The sequence below is a fragment of the Staurois parvus genome, unplaced genomic scaffold, assembly GCF_062004578.1.
Source record: "Staurois parvus isolate SC_StPar_1 unplaced genomic scaffold, SC_StPar_1.0 ptg000829l, whole genome shotgun sequence".
NCBI classification, from domain to species: Eukaryota; Metazoa; Chordata; class Amphibia; order Anura; family Ranidae; genus Staurois; species Staurois parvus.
Window position 1 is genome coordinate 1,391,389 of NW_028318625.1, and position 27,099 is coordinate 1,418,487.

Below are 27,099 nucleotides of genomic sequence, written 5' to 3' on the forward strand. Positions count from 1 at the left end.
TGATGTGCAATAATGGGCTGCACTGATAAACTGCCACTGATGTGCTCTGATGGGTGCTAATGAGGATCCACTGATGTGTATGAATAAGTGGCACTGATGTACACTGATAAGCTGCAGTGATGAAGCCGCACTGGTGGACACTGATGAGCACTGATAAGCTGCAGTGATGAAGCAGCACTGGTGGACACTGATGAGCCCTCACTAATGGGCACTGATGAGCACTGATGAGCCCTTGCTGATGGGCACTGATGTGCACAGATTGGCACTGATGAGCACTGATATGCACAGTTGAGCACTGATGGGCACTCACTGGTGGGCACTGATGAGCACAGATGGGTACTGACAGGCACCGATGAGCAGATGGGCACTGATGTGCACTCACTGGTGGACACTGATGAGGACAGATGGGCACTCACTGGTGGGCACTGATGAGCACTGACAGGCACCGATGAGCACTGATGTGCACTCACTGGCGGGTACTGATGAGCACAGATGGGCACTCACTGGTGGGCACTGACATGCACAGATGGGCACTGACGGGCACCGATGAGCACAGATAAGCACTGACGGGCACAGATGAGTACTCACTGGTGGGCACCGAGGAGCACAGATGAGCACTGATATACACACTGGCATTCACTGTTGGGCACTGATGAGCACAGATGGGCACTGACAGGCACCGAGGAGCACTGATGGGCACTGATGTGCACTCACTGACGGGTACTGATGAGGACAGATGGGCACTCACTGGTGGGCACTGACATGCACAGATGGGCACTCACTGGTGGGCACCGAGGGGCACTGACAGGCACTGATATACACACTGGCAGGCACTGATGAGTACAGATGGGCACTGTAGATCACAGATGGGCACTGATGAGCAAAGATGGGCACTGTAGATCACAAATGGTCACTGTAGAGCACAGGGCACTGTAGATCACTGATGGGCACTGTAGATCACAGGTGGGCACTGTAGATCACAGGTGGGCACTGTAGAGCACTGATGGGCACTGTTGATCACAGGTGGGCACTGATGGGCACTGTTGATCACAGGTGGGCACTGTAGAGCACTGATGGGCACTGTATAGCACTGATTGGCACTGTAGAGCACTGGTGGGCACTGTAGAGCACTGATTGGCACTGTATAGCACTGATTGGCACTGTATAGCACTGATGGGCACTGTAAAGCACAGGTGGGCACTGTAGATCACAGACAGGGCACTGTAGATCACAGTCAGGGCACTGTAGATCACAGTCAGGGCACTGTAGATCACAGTCAGGGCACTGTATATCACAGTCAGGGCACTGTATATCCCACTCACAGTTGTAAGAACCGATTCTCCTTTCCTCACACTCGGTATTGGTGTGAGGAAAGGAGAGAGAAAACCCAGCCATGACCCTGCTGTGTTTACATTTGTGATCGCTCTGTCCAATGAAGAGCGACCACAAATGTAATCAGCAGCTGTAAGTGGCTGTTCACCCCCCTCTTCCTAATGTCCTGTGTCCGAGGGACACAGCCGTCACGGACAGTACCCGATGCGCGCCGCCGGGGGCGCGCGAGAAGCGCGATCACGGGAGGACGTCATATGACGCCCTCCCAGAACTGGCCGGCCGCGGTGAAGCCGTCATTCGGCTATGCGCGGTCGGCAAGTGGTTAAGGTACCTTTTTATTCAAGGATAATGGGTGCAATGGTAAAAACAGATTTTCAAAAAGTTACTGACCATGTATTCAGGGTATGCTAATTGGCTGCTAATTGGGCAACTATTTGGCAAATGAGGTTTAATGTTGTTAAATTTAAGGTTCTGCACTTGGGGGCTAAGGATATCAAGAAAAACACAGAGGTGCGGGGCTGGAATACCTAATAACAAAGTTCAAATGTATATATACACATACATTGCACTAAACCCAGATGTGGATATAAAGTGACAAAAGTGCAGAATGCAAAGCTAAAGGTGATATTGGTGAGCACTATAGATGTGCTGAGTGTTAATAACCATACACAGTCCTGAAAACCGTTCATATAAAGTGCTTAGAAGTGATGATCCATCTGAGGGGATCTCAGATAGGTGCTCCTTACAACATCCTGGTAACGTGCCGTGAAATTGTTAGAAATACGCACTCACCAGATGCGCAACCTTTATGCGCATATATGTAAATCTCAAAGATGTCTGCTGAAGATCTCCTTCAGAACCGGATCAGCCTGGTCTGGTCACAAACTGATAAGAATCCCCTTCCCCTGGGCAGTTTGCAGCACCTAAGGCCTCTGTCCGGAATGGGCTCTGTACAGCGTTCCTCTCTGCAGACTACAATGTGATGCTGGGTTTGGGATGGGCGCTCGGTGCTCAGGATAGCGGCCTATTGAAGGCGACTCAGCTCCGGCTTCGCCTCTCTCCTTCGTCTCTCACAGCAAGTACACAGTGACACAGTAAGTACAGCAAGCAAGTAGGTGAGAAACAGTGGTATGGACAGAGGCCAGCTGAAGCAGAGTTGAAAAAAGCAGGAAAGAAGGCTCAAGGCATAGGGCTAACAGATTGCTTAAATCGGCATATCTCAAGAATGCCACCTGCCTGTCACGTTCTCGCAGACCAGCTCTCTGATCCTTTCAGGTTAGACTTGCACTGCAGTCTGAGGTTATCCTAGGCAGATGATCAGAGTGGCTACCACGCAAGAGGTCTTCCCTTGCACCTCTCTGCAGAGCACCCTTAGGTGTGGAGACAGGGAGTGCTGCGCCAAAAGAAGCATGAGTTGCCAGCTGTGTAGTTCCCTGAAGACCAGTGTAGATGAGGCACCAGATGGAGACTTGATTGTGCAGTGATGTCAGCGAGGCAGATGACAAGATGACACTGTAGATGTGCAGGCAAAGTCTTGATCATGCAGAGATATCAGCAGTGCAGGTGCAGTGTCAGGAGCCCGCACCGGGGTCATACACGGTAGGTCAGTCAGGAACAGGATCAGAGGTTTACTGAAGATCAAGCCATACACAGTAAGCAGGCAGCAAGATTAATCCTTATAAACAAGCCAAGGTCAGAGCCAGGAGAGAAGCCAAGACCGGTCCAGAGTCAGCAATGGGAAATCCAAGAATACAGCAACACAGGAGCACAGGATACAGGGGGCTGACAGTCACCCAGCAACTTGTGGGCTAACCTGCTCATCTATAGTGGCCCTTACTGGGGAGGTGAAGGGGATGAGGATGGAGTTGGCCCTGATGTGTCAAGAAATGCAGAAACTGTGGGACCGCACTGCAGCCTTGGAGGGAAGAGTGAGTACCCTGGAAGGTGACTGCACATATCACACGTCCCTATGTATTTGTTGCCAGTCGATCACTTCTACTAATGCTGATAGATTGGAAGGTTTGGAAAATCAGTCACGCCGCAACAATGTGGACGCGGTGGGGCGCCGCATGGCAAACCCTCTTGGAAAAATGATAATGTGATCCTCCTGTGCTTCTAAATAATAATAGTGATATATACCTAATATAAGCTGCTAACACCCAATCCTAAACCTATAGGTGTTGATGCATAAATCAATAAATAAATTTGTGTAGCGCTAATCCATATAACCCATATGAATAAACATAAATACAAAATACATATAAAATATAATAATTTATATAACAAATATAGTGATGTATCCAAAGTGATCTGATCCTCTAGGGATCTATTGTGACACACGTACACGTGACACAGAAACGTGAAATAACAAATTGGACCCAATGTAGTGAAAAATATCAAAATGCTACAAACAAAAAAAAACCCAAATCCCTAATTGGGATCAATGAATCAATATAAACAGACCTAATGCAACAAACAGTGAATCCCCGAATCAAAGGGGATAATCCACCTAAATAAAGTGATACGTGTTTAAATACCCCAAATAAACATATCAATATAAAAAAACCACTTTATCAAAAACACATATAAAATTCAACACTCCAATCTGAATAAAAAGTACTGTATATTGATTTTTGTTATTTCACGGTTGTGTCACGTGTACGTGTGTCACAATAGATCCCTAGAGGAGCAGATCACTTTGGATACATCACTATATTTGTTAAATAAATTATCTTATATTTTATATGTATTTTGTATTTGTTTGTTTACTCATATGGGTTATATGGATTAGCGCTACACCAATTTATTGATTTATGCATCAATACCCTCCTGGAACCTGATCTGGGGGACTTGGTTGATCCTTAGTGTCTTAAACCTTGTTCATTAGAATAGCGGGGTATTGCTCTAACATTTCCTTCCCTCTTTTTGTATTTTTCCCCCTTAAGCTGGGGCTCCTCCCCTCTTGGGCTTTTCTTACATTTACCTGCTGTGTGTTTGTCCACAAGACATTGTGCAAACCCCAACCTGTTTTTGGTCCTGAGGGGACCTTTTGGCTTCTTGCCAGTGTCTTCAGTTAATATTTGTATGGCTCTGTTGGCCTACATGTCGGTAATAATTTCAGTATTCTTTGCTTATGGTTCACCTGGAATGTCTGTTTAGTGGAGTGCATGTTGCAGGTTCATTTTCCCTGCCTCTTGCGGCCGTCCTGCTGGTTACCCTGACCCTTGTGATCTGGGCCCCTTCTGCTGCCTACCCGCTCATTCCTCACCTCGGGGGGTGTTCGTATCTGTCCAGGATTGGGTTATCCCTCCCATTTTATCCATGTGTATTATGCCTGTCTCCCATAAAGAATTGTTTTTATCCTGGAATGTAAGGGACCTGGGAGATGAAACTAAACGGGCTGCTGTCTTCCATGTATTTAAACATTTAAAACAGTCTAATGTGCTTGCAGGAAACGCATTTGAAATCTGACACTGTCGGTACCCTCCGCTCTTGTTTACTTCCCATACAATATAATTCCTTCCATTCCATGTTTTCAAGAGGTGTGAGCATCCTCATATCTAACTCTATTCAGTTTATTCATGGGCAGGAGTGGATTGATGAGGAGGTCAGGTATGTTTTCCTACTGTGTACATTGAATGGGTTACGCTGCATAGTGGCTGCGGCATATATCCCTCCGCCCTACTCTTCGGAGGTCATTAAACACCTACCTCAATTTATGGCCAATCATCCTGATGTTCGTCTATTGGCGGGTGATTCAAACAATTGCTTACTCCCTAGCTTGCTAATTTATTGGTGGAACTGGGCCTCTGGGATGTGTGGCGGATAAAATATCCAACAGCAAACTGTTGTTCATGTTTTTCTTCTACTCATGGGCTTTCACGTATAGATTTGGGCCTTGGGAACACGGCTATTCTGCCATATGTGCTTGATGCTGCGTATGAAACCAGGGCTCTCTGACCATGCCCCTTTCTGGGTCAAGCTAGAGGTGTGTTATACCCGCTCTCGTCCGCTGTGGAAGGTGAACCCATTTTGGTTCACTGTTTCTGGAGTCCGAGTTGTTTCCGGGGGAGTTGTCAGACATTCTGGAGAATGTCGGCTTGTCCCAACTAGGAATGGTTTGGGATGCGATGAAGGCATTCCTGCGGGGCTTGATTATCTGGGAGATTTCAGCAGTTAAGCGTAGATCCAGGGAGTGGGAGGAAAAAGTACAGTTAGATGTCCAACAATGGGAGATTCAGAGGATTCAAGCCCTTGTAACTGCACTTCCTGGAAAGAGGCCCAAGCCCTTTATGAATCAGTGCTTACTCAAGTGGCAGAAGCGATTTATTTTTTGCAACAAAAATATTTTGAGGAGGGGGAAAGTACGGGGCACCTTCTTGCTGTTGTGGCGAAGTCACAGCAAGGGTTGTCCACTGTGGACAGTAGGATGCTGATGGAGCAATTTGCACAAGTCATGTGGAAATCCTAAGAGTTTTTCATAATTTTTACGAAGATCTGTATGCTTCTAAAACTATGGCTACCCACTCTGAGCTTTTGCAGTTTCTAGACACCTGCTCTTTTCCTGTTTTATCAGAGGCTGACCAGAGAGAACTGGAGATGCCAATTACTGTTGAGTTATACGGAAGCTTTGTCATGCACCCCCAGTAATAAATCCCCCGGCTCTGATGGCTTGCCGTTCAAAATCTAGAATAGATATGGTGCACAGCTCCTTCCGGCATTACTCATTGGCCTGAATGCTGCCATGGATGGAAATGGTTTACCTCCCTCCATGAATGAGGCTGTTATTATAGTATTATTGAAGCCTGAAAAAGATCAATTAAAACCTGAATCCTACTGACCTATTTCCCTCCTGAATACGGATGCTAAATTATTGGCCCGGGTTCTAGCTACTAGACTGGCGCGGATTATTGGTACTATCGTACATAAAGATCAGCCGTGGGATTACTCCTTCCAGAGCGACGGCTAATAATATTTGTAGACTCTTTGAATTTGCAGATTCCGGTGGATAATCCCGGGGGGGGGGGGGGGGTTGGGGCAATTTTTTTGTCTTTGGATGCAGCCAAGGCATTTGATAGTGTGGAATAGCCTTGTCTATGGTGTTGTCTGGATTTGGTTTTGCTTTCAAGTTCATTAGCTAGGTGTCTCTTCTCTATGCGGCCCCTAGTGCTAGAATCTGGGTTAACGGGGATTTGTCAGATTCATTCAGGCTGCAGAGGGCAACGAGGCAGGGTTGTCCTCTCTTGCCCCTTTTGGTTGCTTTGGTGTTAGAACCTGTAGCGATTTTGGTACAACAATCTCCGGACATTGTCGGTTTTACAATGGGTGTTCTTTCGGAAAAGATCTCTTTACGCGGATGACACACTGTTCTATTCGGGTGATACTTCCACATCCTTAGATGCTGTTATGTCACTTATCAAACGCTTTGGTGGATTTTCCGGTTTTAAAATTAATTGGCATAAATCAGTGTTGATGCTCGTGGATCCTGTAGAACTCCCCCTCCCGGCCTGTGCACAGCACATCCAAGTAGTGTCTACATTTAAGTATTTGGGGGTGGTAGTTTCTACTGATCCTAAGCAGTATATCTCTCAATCTTTTACCTCTGCTCCATCAGCAGAAAGTGAAGTGTAACAGTTGGTGCAAACTTTCTCAGCGGTGATGGGTAGAGTCAATTTAATTAAAAAGATTTGGGCCCTGCAACTTCTTTATATTTTTCATAATTCTCCCATATGGATTCCTAAGAAGTGGTTTCATCCCAGTTTAGAAGTCTTATTTGGAAAAAGCAGGTGGCTAGAATAAAATTGTCCACGTTGCAATATGGTAAGGATTCGGGGGGTTAGCGGTTCCTGAACCCAGACTTTATGTTCTAGTGGCCCAATTGCAGCAACTGGTTGGCTGGGATTTGCTTGATAATACTAATCCCTTTATTAGTTTGATTTCCCTTCCAGATCCCACCATTTCGGCTCTTTCTCACCCTGGTATGGCTCTGCCGGTCCTTCCATGCACGGCTCCGACTGCGGACCTCTTGAGGCACGTCTGGAGTATGGTAAAAGCACCCTTTCATATTACCAGTTTTCTCTCCTGTACTTGTGGAATAATCTGCAATATGTCGAACTGGCTAACTTGGAGGCTTTAAACAACTGGAGGGATCGTGGCCTGGAATTTGTATCTCAGCTGTATTCAGGGACAATCCTAAAGTCCTTTTCGTAATTGCAAATGGAATTTACATTTACACATAAGCATTTTTATTGCTATCTTCAACTACGCCATGCAATACAGGCTCAGTCTTCGCTCTCTAATCTCACATTGACAGGATGTCACTCAGGCAACCCATAAGAAGGGCATGATTTCTTGAGTATACTCTCAGCTATTGTCCACAGTGCAGGATCAAGCTAGTCTCTGGAGCAGGGCGCAGTGGTCCCGGAATCTTGGAGAGGTTGCTTGAGATGCCTGGGATGCTGCCCTGGAATCAGTTCCGTTAATTTATCTTTCCTCCTCTCATAAATTGACCCAATTGTTTATTCTCCATCGAGCGTATAGGACCCCTGTGCAACTATATTGGTGGGGTAGGCAGGATTCACCTGACTGTCCAAGGTGCAGGGTCCAACAGGGCGATTTCATTCATATCCTCTGGCGCTGCCCTAAGTTACATAGATACTGGTTCTCCAGTTTTTTCTTTAGTATCGCATTATACTGTTCCCCAGGACCCCTTGCAATGTCTTTTGGGGGAAATCGACCAACAATTGTTTCATGCTGGAGGGTATATCATGGTGTCTAGACTTTTATATCTAGCTAGGAAGCTGAAAGCAAGTTACTGGTTATCAGCTCCTCCGACTTGCAAGCAATGGATAGCTTGTTAATTCTTTACTCCCACAGGAGAAACTTACGTACCAATATCACAATGCTTATCGTAAGTTCCAGCGGGTATGGCAGGGTTGGGTGGATACTTCTGGGCTCGGCCCTGTCCATTGATGGTGGATCGGCTTTTACAGGTGTGATATTTTAAGTTAGAGGTGTAGCTCCACTCCTTCCCTGGGGGGAGCTCATGTGCATCTCGCATTCTTTTTGATGAGACGTCTCGGGTGAACCAGAGGTTGTTGTTGATGTGGTTTTCTTTTTTGTTGTTTGAGTGCATGTTTTGGGCTTTGTTCCTTTCCCCCCCATTTCCGTTCCCATCTGGATTGGAAGGAATAAAGCGTAAGAAGGAAAAAAAAAAAAAGCAAGGCATTGTCAAAGTTTTGGATCCCTGTGATCTTTGTTTTGTTTGATTACCATTTCTGTTATTCTGTTCACTACGGGTTCTGCTTATCCACGTTGCTCAATTTATGTGTAATTCTGTTGTTGCAGAAATGTCATGGTGGATTTTGTAAGTACTGTTCCATTTTCTTGACAATAAAAGTTGTTTGAAATTAAAAAAAAAAAAAAAAAAAGAAATCGCAGGTATTGGTGAAATTTTAACGATGCCGTAGAAACTGCCCCATGGATACCCCTCTTATCAAAGGTGGGAGGGGGGGCTGTCTGCCCTAAGAAGGGTGTTGGCAGTTTTTTTATGAAAGGTTCCTGTCAATAAATTTCCTTCTCTTGATCTAATCCAAAGATCCAAGAAAGAAATTTGGCACTTGTCAGTTTGATATTGCTATCATTCTGAGATAACTCCCCTATAAAGGCTTGTAAATCACAGATGTTACTTTTCTAGGTCATTAAAACGTCATCAATATATTGTATACATAACGAATGGCTGTGATACAGTGAGGACTGATAGACAATTTCCTCCCAGGCTCTCAAATGTAAACAGGTGTATGAGGGAGCCCAAGTGGCTCCCATCGAAGTGCCTTTAATTTGTTGGTAATAAGACCACAAAATTTCAAGAAGTTATGCTGTAACATAAATGCAAGTAGGTCTAGCAGGAATTAATTTTGGGGTCCCATATTGGGGAAAATATTGTTCTAGGAAGAGAACTACCCTCAGTCCATGGATGTGTGGTATTGAGGTGTATATAGAGATTCAACATCAATGTGGACCAGCCATGCATCTTAATCAACCATTACATCCCTAATCTGAGAGAGGAAATCCTTGGTCCCTCAACTAAAATACTATGTGCAGGTCACTATTTCCTTTATCAACTCATTCACATATTTTCCAACTCTCTCCAGAGGTCCATTTATGGCTGAGATGATGGGCCTTCCCATGGAATCATCCTTTTTTATCTTTGGTATAGCATGAAACTTTGGTATATTATAATCTGTCATGCGATACAGTGAAACGCGTTGCCATTGCTCCATTGTTACCTAGCTACGCCTCCATTCATTGAGGCATCCTTGTATCAGTGGTGGTATCTCTGGAGGTATTCCCGGCGGGGATCCTTCGCACAGTGTTGCGGAAGCATAAACTGCTTGGGCTGATCATCTGCGTAGAATAACCTCAGACTGCAGTGCAAGTCTAACCTGGAAGGATTAGTGAGCCAGTCTGCGGGAACCTGACAGGCGGGTGGCATTGGTGTGAGATGCTGATTCAGGCAACCTGTTAGCCCTATGCCTTGAGCCTTATTTACATTTTTTTTTTTTTACACTCTGCTTCAGCTGGCCTCTTTCCATACCACGGTTTCTCATCTACTTGCTTTACTCATTATTCAGCCATTACACTCTGATTACCTGTTGAACTGTCATCCTATGCACCTACCATCCCTTCAAGCTTGCATAGAAGCCAATATTATTTACTTCCTTTACTTCCTTTTGCAGCTGCATAAAATATAGTCATGGAGATCTGTTCATGAACTACCTACAAAATTTTATTGCTGTTTGCACTTGAATACATGACTGTCTGTGTATCTGCAGCCTTGGACATTCATACGTAGTCAGGTTAATGGCTAGACAACCAACCCGTAAGGCTCACAGCTTGTGATATACAGGTGAAACTTGAAAAATTAGAATATGGTGCAAAAGTTAATTTATTTCAGTAATGCAACTTAAAAGGTGAAACTAATATATGAGATAGACTCATTACATGCAAAGCAAGATAGTTCAAGCCGTGATTTGTCATCATTGTGATGATTATGGCTTACAGCTCATGAAAACCCCAAATCCACAATCTCAGAAAATTAGAATAGTGTGAAAAGGTGCAATATTCTCGGCTCAAAGTGTCCCACTCTAATCAGATAATTAGGCCATAACACCTGCAAAGGGTTCCTGAGCCTTTAAATGGTCTCTCAGTCTGGTTCAGTAGGAATCACAATCATGGGAAAGACTGCTGATCTGACAGTTGTGCAGAAAACCATCATTGACACCCTCCATAAGGAGGGGAAGCCTCAAAAGGTAATTGCAAAAGAAGTTGGATGTTTCCAAAGTGCTGTATCAAAGCACATTAATAGAAAGTTATGTGATAGGGAAAAGTGTGGAAGAAAAAGGTGCACAAGCAGCAGGGATGACCACAGCCTGGAGAAGATTGTCAGGAAAAGGCCATTCAAAAGTGTTGGACTTTCACAAGGAGTGGACTAAGGCTGGAGTCAGTGCATCAAGAGCCACCACACACAGACGGATCCTGGACATGGGCTTCAAATGTCGTATTCCTCTTGTCAAGCCGCTCCTGAACAACAAACAACATCAGAAGCGTCTTACCTGGGCTAAAGAAAAACAGACCTGGTCTGTTGCTCAGTGGTCGAAAGTCCTCTTTTCTGATGACAGCAACTTTTGCATCTCATTTGGAAACCAAGGACCCAGAGCATGAAGGAAGAATGGAGAAGCACACACTGCAAGATGCTTGAAGTCCAGTGTGAAGTTTCCACAGTCTGTGTTGATTTGGGGAGCCATGTCATCTGCTGATGTTGGTTCACTGTGCTTCATCAAGTCCAGGGTCAACGCAGCCATCTACCAGGAGATTTTGGAGCACTTCATGCTTCCTTCCACAGATGAGCTTTATGGGGATGCTGACTTCATTTTCGAGCAGGGCTTAGCACCTGCCCACGCTGCCAAAAGCACCAAAACCTGGTTCAGTGACCGTGGGATTACTGTGCTTGATTGGCCAGAAAACTCGCCTGACCTGAACCCCATAGAGAATCTATGGGGCATTGCCAAGAGAAAGATGAGAGATATGGGACTGAACAATGCAGAAGAGCTGAAGGCCGCTATTGAAGCATCCTGGTCTTCCATAACACCTCAGCAGTGCCACAGGCTGATAGCTTCCATACCACGCCACGTTAAGGCAGTAATTGCTGCAAAAGGGGCCCAAACCAAGTACTGAGTACATATGCATGCTTATACTTTTCAGAGGTCCAATATTGTTCTATGTACAATGCTTGTTTTCTTGATTGCATGTAATATTCTAATTATCTGAGATTGTGGATTTGGGGTTTTCATGAGCTGTAAGCCATAATCATCACAATTATGACAAATTACGGCTTGAACTATCTGGCTTTGCATGTAATGAGTCTATCTCATATGTTAATTTCACCTTTTAAGTTGCATTACTGAAATAAATGAACTTTTGCACGATATTCTAATTTTTCGAGTTTTACCTGTAATATAGCTTCTCTGCAACCCCATACAGATTTGACTGTGTTGCATACGCTGGTAGTCATAACTAAGCGTGCCATACCTTTGCCTCATGTAATGCAATATCATCTGCAGATTCTTGCTTTATTATATGATCATTAATATTTTACTTTTGATTATTGGTTTTTAAGCTGCTTTTGCTATAAATTTTATATTGATTGGCCATGTCACATGTTCATGGGGGTCTTTACTTGATAGTCTATTGTGGCCAAGTTTAACCCCAATGGGAGTCTTGCAAACCTATTTTGGGCACAGTGACATCACTTTAGGGTAATTTGTGAGACAATGCTGTCCAGTTTTAATTAGGAGGGTGAAGGCGTATTGTCTTTTTTTTTTTGACTAATTCTGTGAACTTACAGTAATAAAGTTTATACTGCTGGAATTATTTGAAGCCACTTATGTCCACGCGGCAGCTACTGGGTGCTTGGTTCACAGTTTTACTGTGTTCCAAATGTTATTGTTGTGTGTTATGTACCCATTAATATAGGTAAGCTGTAATCATAGTGGGCTTTAGAAGGCCAACAGAGTACAGCTTAGGAAAAGGACATTTTTGCTGGAAAGGCTGTGCATCATGCCATGGTATATGTTCCCTATTCTGCACTGCAGGGAGTGGGGGGGGGGGAGATAAGATATGGGCATCCATATGCAACAGCAAACTCCACAGATTTGTAGCCATAACAAGGGATCCTGTATCCTTTCAAGTAGTTGCCCTGGTGACTATTGCCTAGATAGACATTGTGCAGATATACTGAGACTCCTGGCGGACAAGCTTTGACCTCTTCCAAGAAGGTCATATTGGTTGGTGCAAGGCCCTTTATTTCATCTTGCTTCTCATTTGTTGGCATTAAGAATATAGCTTTTGAAACCCAAGTCCTAAAGGATAGGTTTATATCTGATTGTTATCCCAACCTTGCCCAGAGAAGTAAAATCTAAAGGGTCTACAATTTTAAGTCTTTGCCTGGATGTACACACATCTGGGTCCTGGGGAATACTCTGTTGTTCAGATATTGATCTTTTGTCAATCTTCTCTTGACCAGTGTCTTGCCCTGAGTACCCTCATGGGGCAGTTTTTTACCTTATCCGTTTATGTTCCAGAAACCTTCTACTTCACAATCCTTAAGCAAGGTCTTTCTTCAGGTAGTTGTTCATTTTAATCCCCCTATTCAACCACCTTTGACACTTTGGGATCTGAACTTGGTGCTCTCTGTACTCCACAGACCCCACTTTGAGCCAATCAGAGCTATCCCTTTTGGAGACTTCACATGTAAAATTGCCTTCCTAGTAGCCATTTCTTCTGTTATGCAGGTTTCTGAGTTGGTGCCCCCTCATGTAAGGAACTTTTTTTTTGTACTGTACAGGAACAAGATGGTCTTTAGACCAATACCTTCTTTTCTACCCAAGGTGGTTTCTTTGATCCACCTCATTGAAGATGTCCAGACTTTCCTGCTCCCAAATGCATTAGGGAAGTTTCCCTGAACTGCTTGGATGTTGTCAGGGCTGTCAGGGTCTACTTAGCCACTACAGCTTTCATTCACAAGATTGAGTCCCTTGTACTCCCTATTTCATAGACTGAGTCCTTTTTGTGCTCCATATAGGCTGTTGTAGAGGGCACACTGCCTTGCGCGCCACCATTGCCAGGTGGATCAGACAACTTTGACCCCCAGGGGATTTCCCTAATAGAGCTCATACCATCAAATTTGTTGGTGTCTCTTGGGCATTCTAGCATCAAGCAACTGTAACTGGCAGGACCGCCACCTGGTCCTCTGTTCACATGATCTCCAGGTTATAGGAGGTGTGGATGTTCCGACCTCAGCAGATGCAAGCTTTTGCTGGAAGGTGCTTTTAAGCTGTTATCTGAGCAGGTTTATTAGGTTCTTACCCTTTTTTTTTTTTTTTAAACTGTTGGCAATTCTGTTTACTATGCTGTCACACAGTTTATTGCTTGAGTATATTCCATGGTCTATGACTACAGTTCTGTGTCCTGTTCTGTATGATTAGGATAAAGGTAATTTAGACTTGCCTTTCCATCTCTTTTCTTGGGGTACAGTACAAGACACAGAACCCTCCCTTCTGTTTCTGTAATCACTCCTTAAGCTTGCCTAAACACTGGAATGAATAAGGCTGGCCAAGGCTTACATTAGAATATAAGAGCAATTTAAAACTTCACCATTGCAGGACTTTTATTACAGGCTCCGCCACATGCTGGACATCTGGGTTTTGAGGATCATAAAGTGGCCAAAGAGTCTTGCCAAGCATTGAGTTATTTGCATTTAAATGTTTTTACAGTAGCTTTAGCAAGGTTTAGGAGTTACATCACATTGTTCCTGTGGGTGGCAGACAAAGGTTATTGTATGGGAGGTGCTATGGTTGGGTCAGAGGTGGAAAGCAAACACTAACTGGGGGAGGTTGAGGTAGGTGTGAAGTATTGTGACTGGGGTGAGATGTTGGGTAACAGAGCTGCTGTGACCTTGGGGAGAGATGGGTGACAGGGAGGCACTGTTACCTGGGAGGTGATGGGGGGGGGGGGGGTACTGCGATTTGGTGGATAAAATTAAGGTTAGGCAAGCAGGGAGGCATTGTGACATGTAGGTAGCAAAGAAAGACTGTGACCAGGGTTGAAAGGGAGATGAGCGCTGTGGAACAATGAGACTTACACACCCCTTCTCCTTGCAGATTTTGTCTCAGTGCAGTGTTTAGCCAATAGATGCAGGGAAGTCTTTTGACCCAGATTTCACTTGCGTCTCCCAGCAGTGGTCATATGACATGTCTCACGATCTAGTAGGGAAAGACAGGTACCAAGAGAGTTCCTTGTATCTGGTGGCCAGGCTGTATGCTGACCCTAGTGATCTGCTTTTGATCATTGCTGTGGGGGGGAATAGTGAATGGTTAGCTGCACAGCCCAATCAGGTGAGTGGAGGTTTGGCTACAGAAAAGGTGCCAGGGAGATTAGCTCGGCTGCCAAGGAGAATAGGTGCTGGGGAGATGGCTGAGCTGCAGGGGATATAATGTGCTGTGGAGCTAAGCTGCAGTAGAGATACGGTGCTGGTGACCTGAGCTGCTGCTCCTCCACCTTCCATTTGAGGATGCCCCACAGATGCTCAATAGTGTTTTAGGTCTGGAGACATGCTTGGCCAGTCCATCACCTTTACTCTCAGCTTCTTTAGCAAGGCAGTGGTTGTCTTGGAGGTGTGTTTGGGGTCGTTATCATGTTGGAATACTGCCCTGCGGCCCAGTCTCCGAAGGGAGGGGATCATGCTCTGCTTCAGTATGTCACAGTACATGTTGGCATTCATGGTTTGCTCAATGAACTGTAGCACCCCAGTGCCGGCAGCACTCCTGCAGCCCCAGACCATGACAATCCCACCACCATGCACCACACACTTGTCTTTGTACTCCTCACCTGGTTGCCGCTACACACACTTGACAGCATCTGAACCAAATAAGTTTATCTTGGGTCATCAGACCACAGGACATGGTTCCAGTAATCCATGTCCTTAGTCTGCTTGTCTTCAGCAAACTGTTTGCGGGCTTTCTTGTGCATCATCTTTTAGAAGAGCCTTCCTTCTGGGACAAAAGCCATGCAGACCGATTTGATGCAGTGTGTGGCGTATGGTCTGAGCACTGACAGGCTGACCCTCTACCCCTTCAACCTTCAACAGTGGCAGCACTCGTACATCTATTTCCCAAAGACAACCTCTGGATATGATGCTGAGCACATGCACTGAACTTCTCTGGTCGACCATGGCGAGCCCTGTTCTGAATGAAACCTGTCCTGTTAAACCGCTGTATGGTCTTGGCCACCATGCTGCAGCTCAGTTTCAAGGTCTTGGCAATCTTCTTATAGCCTAGGCCAGGGGTCTGCAACCTTTAAGACATAAAGAGCCACTTGGACCCGTTTCTGAAGGGAAAAAAAAGACTGGGAGCCGCAAAACCATTGCAACATTTAAAACAAATCCGACACTGCATATATTGTTTCTTACCTTAATGCAGTGGTGGGCAACCTTTTTTTTCAACTGAGCCAAATCTCGCCAAAACCACGATTGAAATTTATTTTGAGAGCCACATTTTTAAAACTGAAAATTGATCCCCCATATAGTAATTCATCCCCCATATAGTAATTCATCCCCCCTATAGTAATTCATCCCCCCTATAGTAATTCATCCCCCCTATAGTAATTCATCCCCCCTATAGTAATTCATTCCCCATATTGTGTCAATTCACTTACCTTTGCTCCGCGCGTTCCTCTCGCCATGTTCCCGCGCCGTTCTGGTCTTCAGGGCGGACTGTGAGAGGAGAGGAGTTCGTCACGCTGCCCCGCCTACATCCTGGCTGCCCCGCCTACATCCTGACAGACAATGTTTGCCACGCTCCGCGGGCCGGATTAAAAGGTCTGCCAGGCCGTAGTTTGCCCATTGCTGGGCTAGCTGCAGAGTCCTGACTTTTGGGGCGGCCGCCCAAGAGGAGGGAGGGGAGCGGGCGCCCGGCACACAGAAGAGCCGCATTGAAGTGTGTAAAGAGGCCGCATGTGGCTCGCGAGCCGCGGCTGCCTGTCACCTGGTGGGCAGTGTGCTCCGGAGCCGCAGCAAAGGTGAAAAAGAGCCGCATGCGGCTCTGGAGCCGCAGGTTGCCGACACCCGGCCTAGGCCATCTTTATGTAGAGCAACAATTCTTTTTTTTTTTTTTTCAGATCCTCAGAGTTCTTTGCCATGAGGTGCCATGTTGAGCTTCCAGTGACCAGTATGAGAGAGTGAGAGTGATAAAACTGAATTTAACACACCTGCTCCCCATTCACACCTGGACAAGTGAATCAAAATCTGTTTCTTGGCCAGGTGTGGGCTACTCCATTATTTCTTCATCAGTTAAGCAGCTAAAAGGTCTGGAATTGATTCTAAGTGTGGTATTTGCATTTGGAATCTGTTGCTGTGAACCTACATCATGCGTTCAGAGGAGCTGTCCATGCAAGTGAAACAGGCCATTGTAAGGCTTCAAAAAATAAAACAGATCAGAGAAATAGCAGCAACATTAGGAGTGGCCAAATCAACAGTTTGGTACATTCTGAGGAAAGAAGAATGAACTGGTGACCTCATCAACATAAAAAGGCATGAATGTCCACAGAAGACAACAGTGGTGGATGATCACAGGCTCCTCTCTATGGTAATGAAAAACCCATTCACAACATCCAGACAAGGGAAGGACACTCTCCAGGAGGTGGGCGTATCATTGTCAAAGTCTACAATCAAGAGAAGACTTCACAAGAGCAAATACAGAGGGTTCACCACAAGGTGTAAATCATTCATAAGCCTGAAGAATAGAAAAGCCAGATTAGACTTTGCCAAAAAACATCTAAAAAAACAAAACCAGACCAGTTCTGGAAAAACATTCTTTGGACAGATGAAATTAAGATTAATCTGTACCAGAATGACGGGAAGAAAAAAGTGTGGAGAAGGCTTGAAACAGCTCATGATCCAAAGCACACAACGTCATCTGTAAAACATGGTGGAGGCAGTGTGATGGCGTGGGCATGCGTGGCTTCCAGTGGCACTGGTGTTTATTGATTATGTGACAGAAGCAGTCTGATGAATTCTGCTGTGTTTAGAGATATACTTTCAGCCAAATGCAGCAAAGATGATTGGACGGCGCTTCACACGATGGATGGACAATGATCTAAAACACTGCGAAAGCAACCCAGGAGCTTTTGAAAGAAAAGAAGTGGAATATTCTGCAGTGGCCGAGTCAATCACCTGATCTCAGCCCAACTGAGCATACATTTCACTTGCTGATGGCAAAACTAAAGGCAGAAAGACCCGCAAACAAAGAACTGAAGACAGCTGCAGTTAGAGCCTGGCAAAGCATCAGAATGGAGGAAGCCCAGTCTTTTTAGTAATGTCCATGGGTTCCAGACTTCAGGCAGTCATTGCCAGTAAAGGATTCTCAACAAAATATTAAAACTGAACATTTTATTTGATTATATGCATTTGTCCAATTACATTGGAGCCCCTAAAAATGGAGGGACTATGCATGAAAATGGTTGCAGTTCCTAAAATTTGGACTTGATATTTATGTTCAACCCCTTGAATTAAAGCTGAAAGTCTGCACTTCAGATTCATTTGGATTGTTTCGTTTTAATTTATTCTGGTGGCATACAGAGCTAAAAGTATGAAAATTGTGTCCAAATATATATGGATCGAACCATATATAGGCATGCAATATAAATTATAGCACAATTTCATGTCTTTTCAAACACTAGATAAAGTTCAGTAGTCATAAGTGAATCTAAGTTACATATCAGATGGCAAATGGCAGCTACATTATGTCATGCAATGGAGAGATCCAGCAATGTTCCATGAAGGCTAGAGCTTCGTCCAGAATGTATATTACATAACAAGTCCTAATACTGCCCTAGCCTTTTTGGGTTTTTTTTGTGGAAAATCTACGAGAATGGTTTTTCCTTCGCTTTTCCAGGAGGATAGCTGTCTCTTTTGACCCTTCTTTTGGCAGAGCCAAAAGCGTACAGATCTTTCCCTCATAATAATGGCTTAAAATGAACCTGTGCCCAGCACGTAGCCATTTTTCATTTTTTACTTATTGCCCCAGAATCTTTGTATTTAGGCAGCCCTCTGAAGTAACTAACAGCAAATGTTTCTAAACGGTTACCTGAAAGCAACTTTAAGGCTTGTGGTCAGATGTGGAGCATGTAATACAGTATTTATGCTTTTAAGTGTATGTAAACCCTAAGCCTGGGTTCGCACTGATGCGAAGCGTGATTTGCAGTGGTTTCTGTGTGAATTCCACACCGCATCACAATCGCACCCCGTTCATGTGAACCTCTGCGGGCGTGTATATTAACTCCCCAAAATCAGTCCGCAAAACGCAGTGCGATGTGGGGAATCGGATCAAATAGGTGTGAATACCCATGTGATCCGATTCTAGTGCGGACCAAAAAAAGGGTCCTACACCTTTTTGATGCGGTGCGATTTGAGCCATACAAAACATATGGCTCAAATCACATCGCACAGAATTTGCATGTGATTTGCACAGGAATGTGGTGCGGTTTCTGTGCGAATCTCATGCGATATGCCGCACCACAGAAGTGTGAACCCAGGCTAACAGAGAACTTTTCTTGTGTGTTCTGTTTTGGTCAAGTAAATGTACCATTCAAAACATGTTATATATGTTTTATAAGTGCAAAAATGCTGTTGAACTTGACAGACATTTTGTGAGCTTATTGTGCACTGTGCTGATTGTTGTCAGTTGTCATTGTTCACAGCTACAGTGAAGGAAATAAGTATTTGATCCCCTGTTGATTTTGAATATTTGCCCACTCACAAAGAAATGATCAGTCTACAAATCGAATGGTAGGTGTATTGTAACACTGAGAGACAGAATAGCAACAAAAAATCAAAAAGAAATGCATGTCTAACAAATTATGCACTGATTTGCATGTTCATGAGGGAAATAAGTATTTGATCCCCTTCACAAAACATGACTTAGTACTTGGTGGCAAATCCCTTGTTGGCAATCAGAGGTCAGACGTTTCCTGTAGTTGGCCACCAGGTTTGCACACATCTCAGGAGGGATTTTGTCCCACTCCTCTTGGCAGATCCTCTCCAAGTCATTAAGGTTGGTGGCTGACATTTGGCAACTTGAACTTTCAGCTCTCTCCACAGATTTTCAATCGGATTAAGGTCTGGAGACTGGCTAGGCCACTCCAAGACCTTAATGTGCTTCTTCTTGAGACACTACTTTGTTGCCTTGGCTGTGTGTTTTGGGTCATTGTCACGCTGGAACACCCATCCACGACCCATTTTCAATGCCCTGGCTGAGGGAAGAAGGTTCTCACCCAAGATTTGATGGTACATCGTCCCTTTTGATGCGGTGCAGTTTTCCTGTCCCCTAAGCAGAAAAACACCCCCAAAGCAGAATGTTTCCACCACCTTGTTTGACAGTTGGGATGGTGTTCTTGGGGTTATAGGCAGCATTCCTCCTCCTCCAAACACGGCGAGTTGAGTTGATGCCAAAGAGCTCGATTTTGGTCTCATCTGATCACAACACTTTCAACCAGTCCTCCTCTGCATCATTCAGATGTTCAGTGGCAAACTTCAGACGGGCCTTGATATGTGCTTTCTTGAAAAGAGGGACCTTGCAGGCACTGCAGGATTTCAATCCTCGTCAGCGTAGTGTGTTACCAATTGTTTTCTTGGTGACTGTGGTCCCAGCTGCCTGGAGATCATTGACAAGATCCTCACGTGTAGTTCTGGGATGATTCCTCACTGTTCTCATGATCATTGACACTCCACGAGATGAGATCTTGCATGGTGCACCAGACCTAGGGAGACTGACAGTTTTTTGTTTCTTCCATTTGCAAATTATTGCACCAATTGTTGTCACCTTCTCATCAAGCTGCTTGGCGATAGTCCAGCCTTGTGTAGGGCTACAATCTTGTCCCTGACATCCTTGGACAGCGCTTTGGTCTTTGCCATAGTGGAGAGTTTGGAATCTGATTGTTTGATTGCTTCTGCGGACAGGTGTCTTTTATACAGGTAACAAAATGAGATTAGCAGCACTCCCTTTAAGAGACTGCTTCTAATCTCCACTTGTTACCTGTATGAAAGACACCTGGTAGCCAGAAATCCTGCTGAATGATAGGGGATCAAATATTTATTTCCCTCATGAACATGCAAATCCCTGTATAATTTGTTAGAAATGCATTCCTTTTGATTTTTTTTGTTGCTATTCTGTCTGTTACAATACATCTACCATTCGATTTTTAGACTAATGATTTCTTTGTGAGTGGGCAAACATTCAAAATCAGAAGGGGATCAAATACTTATTTCCTTCACTGTATCTCTCCCTCCTGTGTTATATAGATGAGGATAAATAGAAATGTAGTCCTAAAATGCTTTTATCTTAGAACAACAGTACAGCTTCTCCATAAATACAGTATGGAGAGTGAGCATTGTCACCTAGGACAAGAAATGCTTTACTGGAACTATCACCAGGTAAACGTAAAGAGAAATAAGTCCCAAAAAATATATCAAATACAGCTACCACACATACAGTTGTGTTCAAAATAATAGTCAGGCATCACTAACCTGATCAATCACTGTTTTTGGTAGAAATGATATTTCTACATGGCAAATAATTTACTAGCAGGTGTAGTAGAGTAATAGAAATCCAACAGACCCAACAGTCATGACATGCATGCTGCTGATTCTGTGTCATTGAATCACTAATTGAAAGGGGCATGTTCAAAATAATAGCAGTGTGGAGTTCTATTAGTGAGGTCATTCATTCTTTGAAAAACAGGTGGCAATTATTGCCCTTATTTAAGGAAGGAAGGCAGCAAATGTACATGCTGGTTACAGTGCATTTCTCTCTGAAATTCTGAGGAAAATGGGTCCTTCCAGACATTGTTCAGAAGAACAGTGTACCTTGATTAAAAAGTTGATTGGAGAAGGGAAAACATATAAAGAAGTGCAGAAAATGATAGGCTGTTCAGCTAAAATGATCACAAATGCTTCAAAATGGCAACCAAAACCTGAAAGACGTGGAAGAAAGCGAAAAACTACCATACGAATGGATAGAAGAATAGCCAAAATGGCGCGGACTCAGCCAACAATTCAGCTCCAGGAAGATGAAAGAAGGTGTAAAGTTCCCTGTGAGTACTGTTACAATTAGAAGATGCCTATGTGAAGCCAAGCTATCCGCAAGAAGTCCCCGCAAAGTCCCACTGTTGAAAAAAAGACACATGCTGAAGAGGTTACAATTTGCCAAAGAGCACATTGCTTAAAGAGAAATGGCGCAACATTTTGTGGACTGATGAAAGTAAGATTGTTCTTTTTTGGGTCTAGTGGCCGGAGACAGTTTGTCAGATGACCCCCAAACACTGAATTGAAGCCACAGTACACTGTGAAGACAGTGAAGCATGGTTGCGCAAGCATCATGATATGGGGATGTTTATCATACTACGGTGTTGGGCCTATTTATCGCATACCAGGGATCATGGATCAGTTTGAATACATCAGAATACTTGAAGAGGTCATGCTGCCTTATGCTGAAGAGGAAATGCCCTTGAAATGGGTGTTCCAACAAGACAACGACCCCAAACACACCATTAAACATGCAACATCTTGGTTCCAGACCAACAAGATTGACGTTATGGAGTGGCCAGCCCAATCCCCGGATCCTTATCAATAGAAAACTTGTGGGGGGACATTAAAAATGCCGTTTCTGAGGCAAAACCAAGAAATAGAGAAGAACTGTGGAATGTGGTCCAATCATCCTGGGCCAGAAGTTGGTTGACTCCATGCAACACAGATGTACAGCAGTTCTCAGAAACAGTGCTTATACAACTAAATATTCATTAAGTCATTCAAAGGAAAGCAAAATCTTCAAACATTTCTCAGTTTATATAGTGAATGTTTGAGTTTGTAAAGAATACAAACACTGCTATTTTTTTGAACAGTCTAATACTCACACTTAAATTTTTTTAGAGGAACACAAATTTGATATATTTTTCTTCATGTTTTGATTTGGAATAGAATGTGTAGAGTTCCCAATGCATTTGTGTGGATGGAAATAAAAGCTATTAGAAGGATTTTGAGCTTTATTCACTTTTTTCAACACACTGCTATTATTTTGAACACAACTGTAAGTACTAGTAAGTTGCAATTAATTGCAGTTTTGTTTTTGGAATCAGATACATTTTTTATATATATATAAATATATTTACTTTATATTTGTAGAGAGATTTTTGATGTTTTTTTTTTTTTCTTTTAAATCTATTTAGATATTTTGTACAGCGCTGTGGAATACCTCAAGGCTTCATGTTGTCAGCATTACTTTGTAGCTTATGCTATGATGATCTGGAAAACAAAGTATTTAATGGGATACAAGAAAATGGGTAAGCAGAATTTATTTTACTATGAACATCATCTTTTATGAAAATAACTATCATCAAGTGTTACTAAACAGGACTGCATTCACTATATCTGGTCTCACACAGAACATGGAAATGCAATTATTTTAGTAAATATAAACTGCTAAATACCTTTTCTCATCAGCAGTTAGAGCATTCTTGTGACTTCTTTTAGTGTCCAGAAGAGCACTAGTTAAAGCTTGTAGGAGGAGTTTGCATTCTCCCCTACAAGGCTGCAGGACCCCTGACTCTGTCTGGACAGTGCTGATTGGCCCTGTGATGATCACATGCACTCTCCCAAGAAAAAAAAAACAAAACTCTAGCAATACACACCAAGCTGAGCATGTGCAGCTTGGCCCAAGCCTCTGTTCTATCAGGAGTTTTATTGGGAACAGTAGAAGGGGAGGATCAGAGAAGACAGGATCAAACATCCTTTTTACACAATGCAGAGAATTAACCCCTTAGGTTCCACAGTGAGTACAACATTGCTGCATATACAGACTGATTTTATTGTTGTGGGTTTGGTAACACTTGAAATTGTTTTACACTTTCTCTGAGATTCCTGGATTGCTGTAGGTATAATACAATATATTCTGTAATCTTATAAATAATGTTGCCAAATACTAGTTTTTGTTTTTTTTTTTTTACAAGACCAGATGTTTATTGTAAAAGGAAAATGAAAGAACATTACAGCTGAAACGCAATGCGATTGTTTGACATGGTAGACATAGTACAATACGAATGAACAATAGCAGTAAGTTGCACAACTTCCAATATAAAACAAGAAAAAAATTACACAGTTATGAAGCAATAACCTAATAGTACCGCATCTTAGTCAATTCGAGGGTGAGGCCCAGGGTGTAGAGAACCCATCAAAAACAGACAACTGAAAAATTAGGGGAGTTGCTAGTTAATATTAACCACTAGCCTACAGGGCACTTATACCCACTTCCTGCCCAGGCCAATTTCCAGCTTTCAGCGCTGTTGCACTTTGAAAGTCGCACGGTCATGCAATACTGTACCCATATGAAATTTTTATCATTTTTTTTGTGACAGAGCTTTATTTTGGTGGTATTTAATCACCTCTGGGTTTTTTATTTTTTCTTAAACCAAAAATCACTGCATATTTTGAAAAAAAAAAAAAAGTTTTTCTTAGTTTTTGTTATAAAATTTTGTAAATAAGTGATTTTTCTCCTTCACTGATGTACGCTAATGAGGCTGCAGTGATGGGCACTGATAGGCTGCACTGGTAGGTGGCAGTGATGGGCATTGACAGGCATCGCGGATGGGCACTGAAAGGCGGCACTCATATATGGCACTGTTAGCTGGCACTGACTGGCACTGTTAGCTGGCACTGACTGGCACTGTTAGCTGGTACTGACTGGCACTGTTAGCTGGTACTGACTGGCACTGTTAGCTGGCACTGACTGGCACTGACTGGCACTGTTAGGCGACACTGACTGGCAGCACTGATGGGTGACACTGAAAGGCAGCTCAGATCGGCACTGAAATGTGGCACTGAAATGTGGCACTGATGGGCACTGAAATGTGGCACTGATGGGCACTGGCAGGTGGCATGGATGAGCACTGGCAGGGGGCATGGATGACCATTGAGAGCTGGCACTGATGGACACTGACGGGTGGTGCTACTGGGGCTACACAGATCATCAGGGCACACTGATCATCAGTGCTTTGATGATCTGTGTTCATGTCCCCTCCGAGGAATGCCGATTACCGGCTCTCCTCTCCTCACGAGCTGTCAGCATGACAGCTCGTGGGGAGAGAAATGCCGATAACCGGCATTTCCCTGTTTACATGTGATGAGCTGTGATTGGACACAGCTGATCACATGACCGAGCCGACATCTTCGGCTTTTTCCGTGGATCGGTGATCCTCTGTGTCCAAGGTACACAGCGCACTGCCGATCGCCGCGCTCCGGGAGCCGCGCATGCGTGGTTAGAATGGGAGGATGTCATATGACGTCCTCCCAGAACAAGAGAACCACCTTTCGTCCATCATATTACTATATGGCGGGCGGGAGGCGGTTAAAGTGCAACTAAACTCTCTTATTCTTCTGTCTGCCAAGGACAGCTCCATCTTAGCCTCTATTTAGAACTGTGATTGCCACAGCAAAAAAATGCAAAAGTGACAAGCTATGTCACCAGCCTGAAAGATTTGGTTGAGAGCTGAAATAAGCACACTGGCAACTGTAACAGTTATCACTAGGAGCATGCCTTAAAGTAGAACTATAGACAAAACTTGCCTTCATTTCCTGTCCCTTAGCCAAACAAGAAGTGAGAGGAAATCCATGCCAATTAAGGGAATTCATTGGGGACCACCAGGTCGCCAGAACTAGTGTCCCCATTGGAAGATTTCCCCTCTATTACTTTTCTAGGGACAACCCAAAATTTGACATTTTCTTTTACTTTCAATGATAACGGTAAACAGAACAAATAGGGATGGTGACTCTCCCTAACAGGAGCACAGACTGCAATAAAAACTGCCGCCGGTGTTCTAATCCCTCTCCACTCAATCCAAAACTAAAATGTACTACTTATTGATCATTTTAACTTTTGGAATAGATTTGTTTTAATTGTTTATTATGTATGCTAGCTCAACTTTGCTAATTTGGGAGCTCTAGCTCTGACTCAGCAGATTTATTTTGAGGTGCTTGGTTAGGACATGCAGTAGGTGTACTTTAAGTGTAGTTTCCCAGAATATTTATACACAGGTGCATCTCCATAAATTAGAATATCATCAAAAAGTTAATTTATTTCAGTAATTCAATTAAAAAAGTGAAACTCGTATATTATATAGATACATTACACATAGTGATATATTTTTAAGCATTTCTTTTAATTTTGATGATTATGGCTTACAGCTAGTGAAAACCCAAAATTCAGTATCTCAGAAATGTTGGCTTACTGAAAAGTTTTGTCCATGTACAGTATAGTATGCACTCAGTACTTGGTTTGGGCTCCTTTTGCATGAATTACTGAATCAATGCAGCATGGCAAGGAGGCAATCCGCCTGTGGCACTGCTGAGGTGTTATGGAAGCTCAGGTTGCTTTGAAAGTGGCCTTCAGCTCCTGTGCATGGTTGGGTCTGTTGTTTCTCATCTTCCTTTTCACAATACCCAACAGATTATCTATGTTTAGGTCAGACGAGTTTGCTGGCCAGTCAAGCACAGTGCTAACATGATCATTAAACCCAGGTATTGGTACTTTTGGCAGTGTTGGCAAGTGCCAAGTCCTGATGGAAAATGAAATATCCAGAATCTCCATAAAGCTGGTCAGGAAGAGGGAAGCATGAAGTGCTATAGAATTTCCTGGTAGAGGGCTGCTCTGACTTTGGACTTGATAAAACACAGTGGACCAACACCAGCAGATGACATGGCTCCCCAAATCATCACTAATTGTGCAAACTGGACCTCATACGGACACAGCTGATCACGTGATGTGGTAAAAGGCCAATCACAGCGGCCTTTCACCACGTGATCAGTCTTGTCCAATGACACAGCAGATCACCGGTAAATGCAGTTGCCGGTTATCAGCTGCACTTTCCTCACGCTGTCACAGCGTGAGGAAAGTACTGCTGATAACCGACAATTGTCAGAGGTCAGATCGGCACCAATAATCAGGGCACTGATGATCAGTGCTGCCCAGCAGTACCACCCACCTGTGCCGCCCAGCAGTGCTGCCTATCTGTGCCCATCATTGTTGCATATCAGTGCAGCATCATCAGTACTGCCTATCCGTGCCACTCCATCAGTACTGCCTATCCGTGCCACTCCATCAGTACTGCCTATCAGTGCAGCCTCATCTACGCACATCGGTGAAGGAGAAAAATGACCTGTTTGCTAAATTTTATAATCGAAACAAAGAAAAACTTTATTTAAAATTTTGTGATTTTTTTTGTTTATAATGCAAAAAATAAAACACCCAATGCCGAATAAATACCACAAAAGAAAGCTCTATTTGTGTGAAAAAAAATGATAAAAATTGCATATGGGTACAGTGTTGCATGACTGCACAATTGTCATTGCGCAAGTGCCCAGTAGGCAAGTGGTTAACCCTTTTGCACTGACACCTGCTGGCCCTTTAAAGGTTTTCGGAAGCCAGGACGCAGGGTGAGGTTTATGGTCATGTGATGTCACGGCGGTCACATGATCAGGAACGGTCCCGATCGAAAGAGGAGATGGGGACCTTTCCGTGAGTACTGGCCATGTGTGCTGGGAGCGTGCAGGGCGAGCACTCTCAGCACATATGTTCTTTTTTAATAGAACGCAAATGTGCGGCTGCT

At 43.8% G+C, this 27,099-nt stretch overlaps 1 protein-coding gene across 1 annotated transcript in view; it reads left to right on the top strand.

The window, feature by feature from the left end:
- Positions 1–27,099, top strand: part of TERT (telomerase reverse transcriptase) — a 192,456-nt gene that overhangs the window by 80,008 nt on the left and 85,349 nt on the right. Inside the window, exon 9 of the mRNA XM_089655257.1 lies at positions 22,669–22,782. Coding sequence (XP_089511383.1) covers positions 22,669–22,782 — 114 coding nt within the window. The remainder of the gene's footprint in view (positions 1–22,668; positions 22,783–27,099) is intronic.